Below are 13,876 nucleotides of genomic sequence, written 5' to 3'. Positions count from 1 at the left end.
AATTTTCAGAGGAGTAAAAAAAAACACAAAATATTCATAAGAAGCTGGAATCAAAGAATTTTGACTTTTGTTCTCTTAACAAATTACTCAAACCAATCGATTATCAAAATCGCTCGCGATTAATTGAATAGTTGACAACTAATCGATTAATCACTGCAGCTGAGCTCTATACAAACCGGAGTGTTTCCCATACACATTTATTTGTGACAATATATCAACCACAAACAGATTTTCTAAAGTGACACAAATGTTGAAATTCTACTTATTATAATAATGAACATTCTTGCATGGAATGTGCACATGCTGTGTCTTGTTGTGTCTTGTCACAAATAACCTTTGTGATAAACACTGTGCGGACCAGAACCTGACAACAAACATGTGAAGCTGTTACAGTGTGCTGCATGCCAGCCAGACTGAAGCATAGCACAAGACTTACAACATCCTTTTCCTTCACATGGGTCAGTACAACTCCCCTACACACACACACACACACACACACACACACACACACACACACACACACACACACACACACCAAAGGCATTCCCCACGCATTCCCCCATGGAAAGAGGCGGAGCCGGGCAGGATGGCACAGAATGGCTGGCATGTTGTAGGCTTACTGGCAAGTCTGTTTATTTCCTAGCCTGTGGGTAAGGAGAGCTGGCGAGTCAGTTGAAATCTGTTATGACTGCTGTGAGGAGTGTGTGTGTGTGTGTGTGTGTGTGTGTGTGTGTGTGTGCGCGTGCGCGTGTGCGTGCCTGTGCGTGTGTGGTTGGAATATGTCAGCATTGGAACGTCACACTCTCCACAGCTGGGAGGACAACAACACTGGGATCTTATAAGCACCACCCTGTAAACTCGGCCCTGAAGGCCAAACAAGCACCAATAGTCTGAGTGTAATGCTGCAGAGGGTGGAGCAGCACTGAGGAGGGTGGAGCAGCACTGAGGTAGACCTCATACACACAGAGAGAGAGAGAGAGAGAGAGAGAGAGAGAGAGAGAACTGCTTTTCCAAAACTCTCATCATAGACTCATCCTCTCCATTTAAACCATATTTTCTCTCTCTCTCTCTCTCTCTCTCTCTCTCTCTCTCTGTCTCTCTGTCTCTCTCTCTCTCTCTCTGTCTCTGTCTCTCTCTCTCTCTCTCTCTCTCTGTCTCTCTCTGGTCGGCTAAGAGTGTGTGAGTGAGAGTCTACCCTGCTCTCCTTCTGGTCCGAATAGAAACAAGGCCAAAAGTTCCAGTTGAGGTCACTGCAGTGGGTTTCAGGCTCGAATCAATCCTGGAGCAGCAGAACAAAAGCTATGGCGATGCCGACGGGCCAAAAGTCAAGTCTGCGCTTGAGTTCTTCTTATTACTGTTTTGTAAACACTAGAAGGCATATTTAACCATAAAGTGCAATGATACTGTATGATTTGCCTCAAATTCATAAGCTAGGAATGTGGTTCATGTGATCTGTAAGCCTCTCCTTTGTAGTCGTTTATTTAGCTGTAATAACCTGCTGTGGCAGCTCTTCAACATACGCCCAGCTAAAAATGAGGAACAGACCTCAAATTCAAAGGGACACAGAAACTCACCAGACAAGGAAACCGATGCCACATTTGCCTAAAAAGCTCCTTGTAAAAACACCCGTTCTATTTGCTATACGTTGCATCACCACATCTCGGCATATACAAATTACAGTTTGTAAACTATTGTTTGTAAAGTATTTGTAAAGGAATAACAGCCCCAACCATAATCTGCCTTTATGAGTGGTAAATCATTCCTCAGTAATGTATTACAATTATTATTTTCAACTAGCAATACAACCGTTTCAGTGATTATATCACATTTATCAATCAAATTACTTTTTTGTTTTGTTATCAGCCCCTCTAAACATCAAATTTAAAGCCACCCTCCAGTCAGTTTGTCCTACCTGTTTCACGCTGATGTTCTATGAAAATGTATATGTAGTATATGTATATGTATATGTATATGAATATGTATATGTATATGAGCACACGCTGTAACAACCCACATCACCATTTGTCCCAAAGAGCTGAGATTGATAAGAACCAAAGATAGTTTGTTCCACTTTCCACTGCAACATAATAAGACTGCAGCAGGCGCTGTTGTAAAAGAAGCAGCGACTCATCTTGTCTTCAGTATACTCTTTGTATATGTATACTCCAGCGGCCATACTGGTTCCGGTCATACACCTATCTCTGTGAAAAACATTATTTTAGAAGCCGAAATATCACTCATTGTCAACAAACCGGCCAACAGATATCAAAGCTGATGGACTTTATGGGGAAAAAAAAGGTTAAAACTGATATCGCGGCATTTTGAGCCTGGTGAACACTTAGTTAGCAAACATAGAGGCTAACGGCTAACACCTAGCTAACGGTAGATGGTACTATTTACTGCATATATTGTATTTGTCTATGACACCTCACTCGTTAGACAACATAATGTCTGACGTCATCACCCGTTTTTACTAACACATTAGTTGTAGGACTTTGAGCCCAAAATAAGCTTATTTGTTAACAAAATACACTGGCGAACACTGTGGCTAATCAGTAGAGCAGCTAGGGAAAAACACAGTAACACATGAAATATCTTAAGAATGGCAAAAATACACTGGAGAAGGGCTTTAAGTTGTATTATCCAAGCCCATACCACATCCCCATCTCTCAGTTTGTCTTTCCCATAACAATTTGTCTCCCTCTTTGACACAGGCTTGTCCTGAGCTAGCCCGACCTGTATGAGCTAGCCTAGATGAAAGATATTTCACTTTGTCCTGGTGGAAGTATTCCTGCTACTGATTTCATCCCCAACAAGAACATTGAACATCAAGGCTGTTTGCTTTTCTGATCATTCACAAGAGAAGATACTGACTGATCCTGATTCCTGAAGGGAAGAAAACACATGACACGTTATGAGACAACTACAAATGAACTACTGCCACTAGGTGACTACTCACACAGGCAAAGTCTTGGTTCCTGGGTGGATGCTGTTGTTGTCGGGCTCGTCGTCTGAGCTGCTGCTGGCCGTGGCCTCGGAGTCCAGTGCCTCCTGCAGGCCTGTCAGCACCGCGCAGCCCGAGCGACTGAGCTCCTGAAGCTCGGCGGAGGAGGACAAGGCTTCGGACCACTCTAGCCAAGGGAAGCAGGGTTTGCCGACCGCACCTGGAGTCCGACGCGGAGGAGGCTTATCGGAGGATGCGCTTCCAGTTTGATGCAGACTCTTCAGCCCCTGGAGCTGCTGGCTGCAGTGCAGCACCGCATGCTTTCCTAGCAGAGCCTGCAGTCTCCTCTGGAGCTTCCCCGCCCGGCACAGCAGCCCTGCCTGCCTGGACAGCACGGCTTCAGACTCAGGCTGGTCACAGTCTGCCCTGCCACCCCAAGGCTGCACCGGAGCCCCAGCCACTTCCCCCTGGCTCAGTGAAGAGGGGGGTGCGAGGAGAGCAGCATGGCACCGGGGCTGAATCGCCCCATGGGAAAATGGAGGAGGAGGACTAGTAAAATGAGGAGGAGAGCAAGGGACATCACCACCATCTGGCCCACAGCCACGGGGGACACTGTGTCTGCGCAGCAAACACGCATCTTGGCTATTGTGCTCAGGGACAGGGAGGAAAAACATGTCTGGTACACCTGGGACGGCCGTGGTCACATGACGGGCGTCTTTCAGGCTTTTGCTGAGCGACAGGAGGCTGAGGAGGGAGCCAGGCCCGGGGAGGAGCACCGTCTTACACTGGCCGGCCGCCGCCTGGAGGAATGGGGACAGACGGACGGAGCTGGCGGGGAACTCCAGGGGGCCCTCGGGGAGGCAGGGGTCCAGAAAGGGCAGCGAGGGGAGGTTCAGCCACATCCTCTGGGCGTAAGCGTCCTCTGTCAGTTTCACCGGCGGCTCCAGAAGCTCCATGCTGAGCAGGGCTCCCCCGTCACAGGCCACGCCCACAGAGGCCAGCGGCCAGGACAGGTGGATGCCATGGCCGTCCTTCAGGATTTTGGTCAGGGCTGGGGCCATTACCCTTTCTGGAGTGCTGATGCTCTTGGAAGCCAGCCAGCCGATTCCACAAAGCACACCTTGGATGATCTGACACATAGTAAGGAATCGAAAAGTCATTTTCTGCTACTGGTCATTTCCCCTACTGACCCAGATTAAACCATATACCACAGAAAAACCATACTTAATATAATGGATATTTGAGCGATACATAGGCAATACTGGCTACTATAAAACAGACATCTCTGCTATACAGACTGCATGACTCCAGCTGTTTCCCTCTCTGGCTTGTTTAAGGGATCAGCCAAGCAGCATTTTGGTAAACAAACGACGTTTCCGGATGGAAACTGCAATGGGACTCTATGGAGCCAGCTTTGAGTGCTCACTCTAGCCCCAGCTGTGCCGGTGTACATTATAAAAACTGCAACAGTTCACACAACTTTAACACGACATGCATATTATACATCAAACTCTTGAGCTACTTCTGCTCTCACTTAGAATGTCAAAATATAAGTGTCATGTAGCCTATAGATTTTTGAGATATTAACGTTTGTTTGGCACAACTCATAATTAACTGCTGCGGTTCCGCGTGTTTTGCGGTGATTTGTTGTTGTTGTGACGTCACGCTGATTCCTCATAGCCTGGGTAACGGTGTTACTGTTAGCCAATCCCCATCTTATTAAAACGTGGAGGAAAGAGAAGAGGTGTCGGTAATTAACGTTAAGTATGCTGGCCGCTGATTGTCCGGTAATGTGTATGTTGTTTTACACACTGCATCGATAACTCGCCCATTGCAGGAGAAACAGACATAAGATTGACATAAGGCAAAGTAAGGTCAATACAAAATTACATAAGGTAAAGTCAAGTTAAGTGAAGGTAGCCTACTCACCTGACCAGGATCCTACGAAGTGTAACGTGAACCCGTTGCTGCTGTAACTATAACGGTTAAACAGAAATCTGACATAAAATCCTTTCTTCCTTTGCGGGTCAGGGGGGGGGGATTCAGAAAATCAACTGTGCTTGCCTTATGGCTAACGTTAGCCAACGTTTTACTAGCAGGATGTCCTCAAATGTTCGCTGGTATCTCATGTTAACTGACAGTGTTTTCTCCTTGGATCGTTTGCCATCAACTGCCGTGGATGGAGCCGAGCTTTGCAGCTGATCTGGAGCAGGAGAGAGGGGCAGGACCAGCCTAATGTTGCCTTCAAGTGCTCTGCGTAAGCTCCGCCTTCCGAGATCAGGCAGTCGTAAAATTCCACTCATTCAAGGTATTGATGATGACAAGAGTCTAGCTGAAGGCCGCATTCTCAGTCACCATACTAGCAAGCCAGTAGACACTCGAGCTCAATTATGTTTAAAGGATAATTCCCCCCCCCCTTATTTTTTAATTTTTTATTTTTACACAACCTGGACCTTATTTACAGCTGTATTTCTGTTTCACAAAGATTCACCATGAAGCTAGAACGCGCCAGGCAATGGCCTGGGACAGAGCCCTGTATATGGGACAGAGGCGTGATTTCTAACCCCACATAGGATAAGCAATAACCACGCCCTGTGGCACCGGGATTGGCCAGGAGCAACACTGGAGGGCACGCAGCCCAGCGATTTCATGAACCAACTGAATAGCTCTTGAGAACGGACAGCGATTTCGAGAGCGGACATTGAGAGTATTGAGATGAATTATGGTCACCTACCTTCCTTAGCATAGTAATAATAATAATAAGCATAATAATTGTAATCTACACAATGTACACAATCTACAAAAACATGCAATAATATAAACGGTGTTGTGTTCACGTTCATAGCTCATATAATATAATGTATCATATCGTTAATTTCAAGCTCAATTCTTACCCAGAGAAAAGGTAGCCTACAGCACTGAAAATGTAACAAGCAATAGTTTTTTAAACATCTTTATTTTAAAAGATGAAAACCCCCAGGTGCTTTAGTCCCAAGCTTCAATGCTCCTGGCCAATCCCGGCGCCACAGGGCGTGGTTATTGCTTATCCTATGTGGGGTTAGAAATCATGCGGGACAGAGGCCATCGGGGCAATTGCAAAGTGTGCATTACGTCCTGTAAATAGCTTATTTTTTCCCACGCAGCGGCTCAGATCCTTATTATATCATATACAAGGGATCAGCCGAGCAGCATTTTGGTAAAGAAGCCACGTCATTGGGTGGAAACGGCAATGGGACCCTATGGAGCCTGAGTTTGAGTGTCTGACTCTAGCCGGCTAACCTGACTCCGCCAGATGGGGGCGGTATTGTTCACAAATTCACAAGAAACAAATGTGAACCAACCTACATCCATCTGTCAGGTTACTAGCCGGTTGACCGTGTTTACAATTTAAAAACTGTGACAGTTCACACAACTTTTAACACGACATGCATATAGCCTATTATACATCAAACTCTTGAGGTAATTCTGCTCTCACTCAGGATGCCAAAATAAGCGATATGATGTATACTTTTTGAGATATTAACTTTTGTTTGGAATTGGCACAGCTCATAGTTAACTGCCGTGGGGTTATGCAATTTTGGGTGGCAGTGACGTCACGCTGATTTGTCCTATACGACGAGGAATCCACGTGACATCACGGCGACAACAAACCTGACTTCTGGGGGACTCTGCGCTGTGTGGGTTTCAGCCGCTTAGCTCAGCTACTACAGCACTCTGGAGGGGAGGGGGACCGACTCGCCCCTGATACTAGCCTACGATGTGGTGTCAGAGGCGGATCGTGGGAGATTCTCGGGAGCGCGCATAGCTCTCAAAATTGTGTTCATTTATATGTCACCGCCACCCGAGTCCCCTTAACTGCAGAGTTCCAAGGCATGTCTGAAAGGGGCTTTGGTCAGGCGTTCACGAGCACTCACCTCGGTTTTGCAATATTTCCGACAGTTTTTGAAGGCGGCATCTCTATAGGACCCCAGCCAAGGACAAAACCAAATTCCTAGCTGCATGACACTTAGGTTAAAATCAGCTGTGAATTGATCATGTGTATAACATATTGTAATTGGATTCAGCATACTTGTATACCCTAAACATAAACCACTGATTATACCAGGTGAAACCCCAAAACGTTTGAGATATTATAATATTATTCAACAACAGTGATATTAATTTGAGATCCATGCATGTATTTCTGCATAACACAACCATCACTACAGTCTGACCGCCCCTAGAGCAATTGTTGGAGAGATGCAGACATTTGTTGGTTATTCAGAATTGGGCCTATATAGATTTTATGTGTGGGCTTGAATCACAATGGCTTTAACTGAGCCTACACACAGTGACACAAGATATTCATCTTGTTTTTTTAAACATTGGAACAAATGTCTGTATGTGTTTTAATCACTGTGAACTACCATGATCTCGTAGATATTTCTGTGCTGTTTTGTCCTCGTAATGTACTTTATATTTTTCTCTTTCCTTAATACTGATATTGACTCATGTGTCTGAAATAAAATAAAATTTAAATGCTTTCAACCAGGGAAATATTCTGGTGTAAAAAAAAAAGACTAAATCTGTGTCTTTGCAATTAACAATATTTTATGTTACCAAATTGCATATTACATGAAACTGAAACATTTCTTAGTGCTATGACTGGAACTGGGAGTATCTGAACAGAAACACAGAGGAAAATACAATTAAAGAACATCTAAAAATAGAATGAAATCATCCTGGGCTTGGCTACAACTGAAGATTATGTACAGTACATCAAATCCAAGGCAGTGTAAGAGAGACTGTGTAACTGAAATATCACAGGTTAAATCCCTTTAACAGCCAAGGTATTCATCTAAAGCCACATGTCCTGTTGAAGTGACCTTGAAAAGGACAGTCAATCAGTCAGCCAAAGGTCTAATTTGTTTACATACATGTCAAGGCCACAACATGAACAATGCAAGGATGGCAGATTATATTCTAGATGTAAGTACTGACAATTAACAACAGAGGGAGACACAGACTTTCTGAAGTGAACATTATTCATGAGGATTTCAATATTTATACTGTACTTATGCAGTATATAAAAATGGTTGTATTTTTTTTTATGGTTCAGACATTTGACCTTCTGAATGATAAGGATGTTATTGTCATTTGCAAACATGTTGGGAACGAAATGAAGTAGGAAATGAAGTAGGTCCCAGTTCATATAGCAATAATAAAATCAAGAAGAACGCACACAATAAAATACCATTCTAAAATTAAGCACATAAATATATAAATATGCATTATATTGTAGAATCACTCAGCCTCCCTGAAAGCCTCTGACTCGGTTTTTAGTCTCTCACCAATAATGAGGAGTCATGAGAATAGAAACAATGGTCATGGAATTGACCACCTAATGTGGGTGTCGTATCAGATTGTGGTGGTGAAGAGAGAGCTGAATTTACTGGTCAATATTTGTTCTGACCTTCAGATCACAAGCTCTAAGGTCTCAATGATGGTCACTGCACCACCTATGCCTACTCTAGAAGGTGACATCACCTGGCTGTCACAAAGACCAGCCAATAGCAGATGGCCAGTTCAGTACCCTACTTTTCACGATTAGGTGTCAGGCTTCACCACAGTGTGGGGTTTAGTTACATCACTTTTGTCATCAATAGAGTTGATGCCGCTTCCATGCTCCCCTAAACATCACATCTCAGGAACTTCACTAGAAAATTTAATCATATTGATAGACTGTCAAAATATGGACGTAGCCACTGTGATATCACCCATTGGTTTGTGGACTCCCGATCTGAGCAAGGGGGCCGGCCCCCCTACTTTACGCCCCTGATTCCATCCAAGATGGCCTCTATTTTTTTAGCCAGAAGTGACCATAATTGGACGAGAATTGGTCCGTGATTGGATCACTGGACAGGCATTCTTGCCCCAAAGCATAGTCTTCTTTATCGTCTATTTTACTCTAAATGTGACCATAATTTACAAAATGAACATCACGCTGTATTGAAGAAGACTTGAAACTAGCGATTGAGATCATAGACTCATTAGGAACGTGTTTACTGAGGTAATACATCAATTGAGAACTAGGGTAATTTAATTTCCCAATAGACTTATATACAATCGGACTTCTCTTTGCAGGCATCTGTATACCGTAAAGGGTGAGTTATATACATACAGGAAATTAGCTATAGAGAACAAAACCATTTTTTATTTTTTCCGGTACCATGCTCTCTTAACATGTTTATTTCTGCTGTAAAGATGGACATTAACATAGGGGATTGACTCGCTTTTGGAGCCAGGATCAGCCTCAAGTGGCCATTAGAGGAACTGCAATTTTTCGCACTTCCGCGTTTGCTTCATCCTTCATTCTTCAGCGCTGGAGGTTGCAGCTTGGAAAATTCTCTTTCACAGTCATACCACTTTTGGGATTCATGCGCTCTCTCATGTGAGAATTAAGCCATTTCCGACAGCACATGAACGCAGCAGTGTAATGTAAAGATGGCGGAGTTACAAATGCTTTTGGAGGAGGAAATTCCTGCAGGTCGGAGAGCTTTACTGGACAGTTTCAGCAACCTGGAGAGAGTAGCTGAGTACTGCGAAAGCAACTATGTTCAGGTACGCGCTAAATATTTACTAGTCTCTGCACGTTTAAAAGTGACATGATGTTACGCAAGGAGTGAGTGGACTGATGGCATCCCTGTACGTTACGTACCCCTGGCTCTTGTGGAGAAAGTCATGCCCAATTCCTTTACAAAAACTAACTTTGCAGCTAATCGTTGATATGACCTCATGGTCAATTCGGTGTAGATGCAAATTAATCCACCAAGCAACCCCCAACGTTTTATTCAAGTAAAAACAACAACAACCAATTTTTATAAATAAAAAGATGGTAAAGTGTTCACGATATGTTTATCTTATGTTTTGGTGAAGCAGGACTGCGCATCAGTTAACGTTATATAAGTTGACATTTTCCTGAAATAAGTGGTGATTGATCTATTCCTGCTATGCCGAATTGAAGAGAGGTTCCTACTCATTTGCAATAAATCTTAAATTGTGTTTTGCAACATGTAACGTTATAACGTTTGTCGATAAGCAAGGAATCATTAAATTGCAAAGTTTTGACTGGAATCTCGCGTGGAACTCTCCCATAGAGCCTACACGAGAGCTGCACATATCGGGGGCCAGGCTGTGCGGAGCTCAGAGCTGTGTTAAAAATTCCAGAAAATAGATTTTATAAGCCCACAAAACCGCCACACATAAGATAAGAATTAGCCTGATATTAGTGTTGTTATCTGTGGGCTTTAACATTAAATGTAAGAAAAACAAAGCAAAACAGAGGATAGCTTCCATGTGGAAAGGAATGACCATTAAAGAAAATTGTATGTATTATATATATATATATATATATATATATATATAGGTCCTATATATCCTATACTCCTATATTATAGGAGTGAAATTCCTAATAATTGTGTGTGTGTGTGTGTGTGTGTGTGTGTGTGTGTGTGTGTGTGTGTGTGTGTGTGTGTGTGTGTGTGTGTGTGTATGTGTGTGTGTGTTTGTTTAATGCATATGTGCATGCATCGGTGCATTGTGGCAAATAAATACGGGGTTTACTTTGTACCTTACCTTACCTAACCTAATAGAACAGATTTTTCAATACAGAAAGTGGGCATTGGAAAAACTTACGGAGGATCATTAAAAAAAAAAAAAAACATTTTATTTAGAAAACACCTGCCAGATTAACTGCTTACCTTACATTTCTCCATTTTGGTGTATTTATTTTTCTTATTGTTACATCACCATATGCCAATTAATTACATTATTGTAATAACAAGGTGTTTGTAATTAAATGACACCAACAGCCACTTCCCCTGCCTAATTTCCTACACTGCTTCCTCATCACCAACTTCCTCATCATCATCTTTATCATCACCATCCTTGTCATTGGACAGACCGTGTACTGAGCTGGCCTTGTTCCACCCAGCTTGACGACCATGTGTGTGTGCTGAGGGATGCCAGCAGAGCTCTCTGTGTGTGTGTATGGGGGGGGGGGAAGGATGGCAGGCGAAGCTGTTGTGAACTGATGAACAACTGTTCATCCTCACTTGGCTCTCTGAACACACAACACACACCTGTTAAAAAAAATTATAGCAACAGCAAAATTATATGACCATGCAGTTCAGTCAGATGAACATCAATCTTGCATGTTAGTATACATTGTTATATTGATATTTTTTATGGTTATTATTTTGTCCATATTGCACAGTTGTAATGTGAGACTCTCATCACAGCCATGGCTCAGATATTTGCTTGAAGATAACTCTAGTGCTTAGGGCTGGGCAATTAACCGTAAATGTATCAAAACCAACGTTTAGAATCTCTAACCGACTTAATCTTGCTTATGTCAATTACATTAATTGATTAATTCAATTAATGAATGTTAATTGGTTAATCCTTTCCCCAGTGCATTGCGTTCATGAACTGTTCCCTTAAAAAATACTACGTCATGTTCAGTCACGTGCTTCCGCCCCATCCAACTAACGCTAGTCTGCGTTCAGGCGTTCACTCAAAGCCAAGCTGTCGACATGGAGGATGACACGAGCCAAAACACAGAGCCAACAAACAGTACAGTACAGACCGGCTTGGCCAAGAACTATGAGGGCAGTGTTAAAAAAAGCATATGAAATAATCGTTCATTAATCGGAATCTAGGTAAAAAAAAATAATAATCGTGATATTGATGCCCAGCCCTACTAGTGCTACTACTACTAATAATAATCATAATCATTTTAGAATAGATAAAATACCTATTTCCAAATTGTTTTTTTCGTAAAATGTACTGGAAGCTACATTTATCATTTCTTTGTTTGTTTTGTTTGACTCGTGTACTCACCACGCTATGAAATAATAATCCAAAATTACGAGAAAAGGTCATTTTCGAAGCAAATACATAGCCGGAACTAACGTGGCGAAACTAACGTCATCAGTACTTCTAACAGAACGTCATCAGTACTTCCGGCTATGTATCTTCTCTTCCAACGTGTCTTCAGTGGAGACTCCTGTTTGAGGTTCTGGTGAGTGGTGACATTGACCATAAGGAGTAAGAAAGGAGGCCTATCCCATCGACGTCTATGCATGGCTATTGTTTACCATTGCCTTGGGTCCTTTGGGGGTACTTGCTACCCACAATAGTCGGCTAACATGTGCCTGACGAAAAATGAAGCTTAAATTACGTTCATGGACTAGATAGCATAATTAATATTAATGTTCCCCATTAATGATACATAATTTCACCCACCCGCAACCCATCCACTATTAATCAGAATGTTCTTATGATCCGTGGGGCGGTATATGTGGTCAGCGTGGCTATAACTGCGGTCCAGGAATCTCTAGTGCACATGCATGCAAAGTCAATGGAAGGAGGCAAACAGAGCGAGATGGATGCAACAAGACATGAACACAGCTCTGGAATAGTGTTAGTGGTGTGAGAATTAATGTAAGCCCTCACAAGTGTAGTAGTACAAGCATGTGTGTGTGTGTGTGTGTGTGTGTGTGTGTGTGTGTGTGTGTGTGTGTGTGTGTGTGGGGAGACCTCACAACAGAACTGCTCTCAGTACAGAGAGAACGGTTACATAATGACAGACTGTGAGAGAAAGAGAGATGGTTTTATTGGTTGAATTTTTATGAATTGAATTGTCACTGGTAAAGGATAACGCTGGATGGCTAAATCAGCAATGTGTTTACTCTCCTGTTACTTTCCAACTTCCCCACATTTCCCTTTATAGCCTTCAACGTGGTTGGTCATTCCAATTGTAAGCTAAAAACCTTGAAGAGCTGGCTGTTGCAGTTAATTACCAACTAACTACTTTGCTGAGATGGAAAGCGTGTTTACAACCGGCTCCATCCATCTTCCATCCATCTTCAACCACTTATCCGGGCTCGAGTCGTGGAGGTACAGTAGTTCCAGCAGGGGACCCTGCTGGCCACGCCCCCATCAGTGATGTCACAGCCGGTGTTCAGTGTCAGCTGTCCAAGGCAAAGCAATTCCATCTTAAAGCTACTGCCATCTAACCTCACGAGTCACGACCACGCTCCAATAAATTGGTTTGAAGCATTGACATATTATGTTTGAAGTCAGAGGAAGGAGGAGGCGGTCCTAAGTGGTTGAAGTTAGCCTGTGATACATGGTGATAGACGGTGGTTCATCCAATCACCTGCTTGCCAAGTATGTTTTGAAAGTGCCTGGCTGCCCTTTTTAACAGGTTTCCAAGATAGAGTTCCCAGATGGTTCTGTGTAACAAACCATCTGGCAGCGTCAGGTTAACTGCCGTCTTCTTGTTTGGGGGGAAACACCGTCATATTTAGACAGCGTTGTTGTTGCAAATATATACGGTACTGTAGATTAATTCCTGTCATCCAGTTAGTATGTCCAAGATGTCAAAAAAAAATCTACCGTAAATTCCGGACTATAAGGCGCACCGGTGTATAAGCCGCAGCAGCAAAATTGCCTGTTTGTTACATATATAAGCCGCACCGGACTATAAGCCGCGGGTGTTTTAATGTTTTTTTTTTTTTTTTGTGTTTTAATGTTTAATTACCATATGTAAGGGTTCGTGCACAGAGGGGATTGTCGGGAAAGAGATGGCTGTTTGGGGAAGCTCCCATTTATTAACATTTCAACAAAACAAAACAAAAGTCAGGTCACTAATCCCCAGACAAAATCACACAACAATAGGCTATATCACACAGGATAAGGTGCAGTCATGGCTGTAAACAAAATAACTGTAAAACAATAATAAAACAATCAGTCAACAGTAGTGAGCCTACCAGAAAAGTCATTAATCCTTGTCTTCATCTTTTAGGTGAAGGTGCAGCAAACGGCTGTAACCAGAGAAGTCAAGTCACTAATCCTCGTCTTCCTCTTCTTCCTGCGTACTGAAACCAC

General features: G+C 43.0%; 2 protein-coding genes across 6 annotated transcripts in view; one reads left to right on the top strand and one right to left on the bottom strand.

The window, feature by feature from the left end:
- The window catches only part of kansl1l (KAT8 regulatory NSL complex subunit 1-like), a 35,473-nt gene extending 30,400 nt beyond the window's left edge, over positions 1 to 5,073 (bottom strand). Inside the window, exons 1-2 of the mRNA XM_083638158.1 lie at positions 4,874 to 5,073; positions 2,960 to 4,074 (exon numbers count right to left, since the gene is read on the bottom strand). Coding sequence (XP_083494284.1) covers positions 2,960 to 4,005 — 1,046 coding nt within the window. The 5' untranslated portion in view covers positions 4,006 to 4,074; positions 4,874 to 5,073. The remainder of the gene's footprint in view (positions 1 to 2,959; positions 4,075 to 4,873) is intronic.
- Positions 5,074 to 9,427: 4,354 nt separating this feature from the next.
- Positions 9,428 to 13,876, top strand: part of LOC310778154 (abl interactor 2-like) — a gene marked incomplete at both ends in the record, with an annotated part of 50,253 nt that continues 45,804 nt past the window's right edge. For all 5 annotated transcript variants that reach the window (XM_083638508.1, XM_083638509.1, XM_083638507.1 and 2 more), the window contains one exon: positions 9,428 to 9,544. In XM_083638508.1, the coding sequence (XP_083494634.1) occupies positions 9,428 to 9,544 (117 nt within the window). The remainder of the gene's footprint in view (positions 9,545 to 13,876) is intronic.

Source organism: Poromitra crassiceps (assembly GCF_964638095.1).
Source record: "Poromitra crassiceps genome assembly, chromosome: 6".
Lineage (NCBI taxonomy): Eukaryota > Metazoa > Chordata > Actinopteri > Beryciformes > Melamphaidae > Poromitra > Poromitra crassiceps.
The sequence above is the reverse complement of the archived record's forward strand: the minus strand, read 5'-3'. Positions and strand labels throughout refer to the sequence as shown.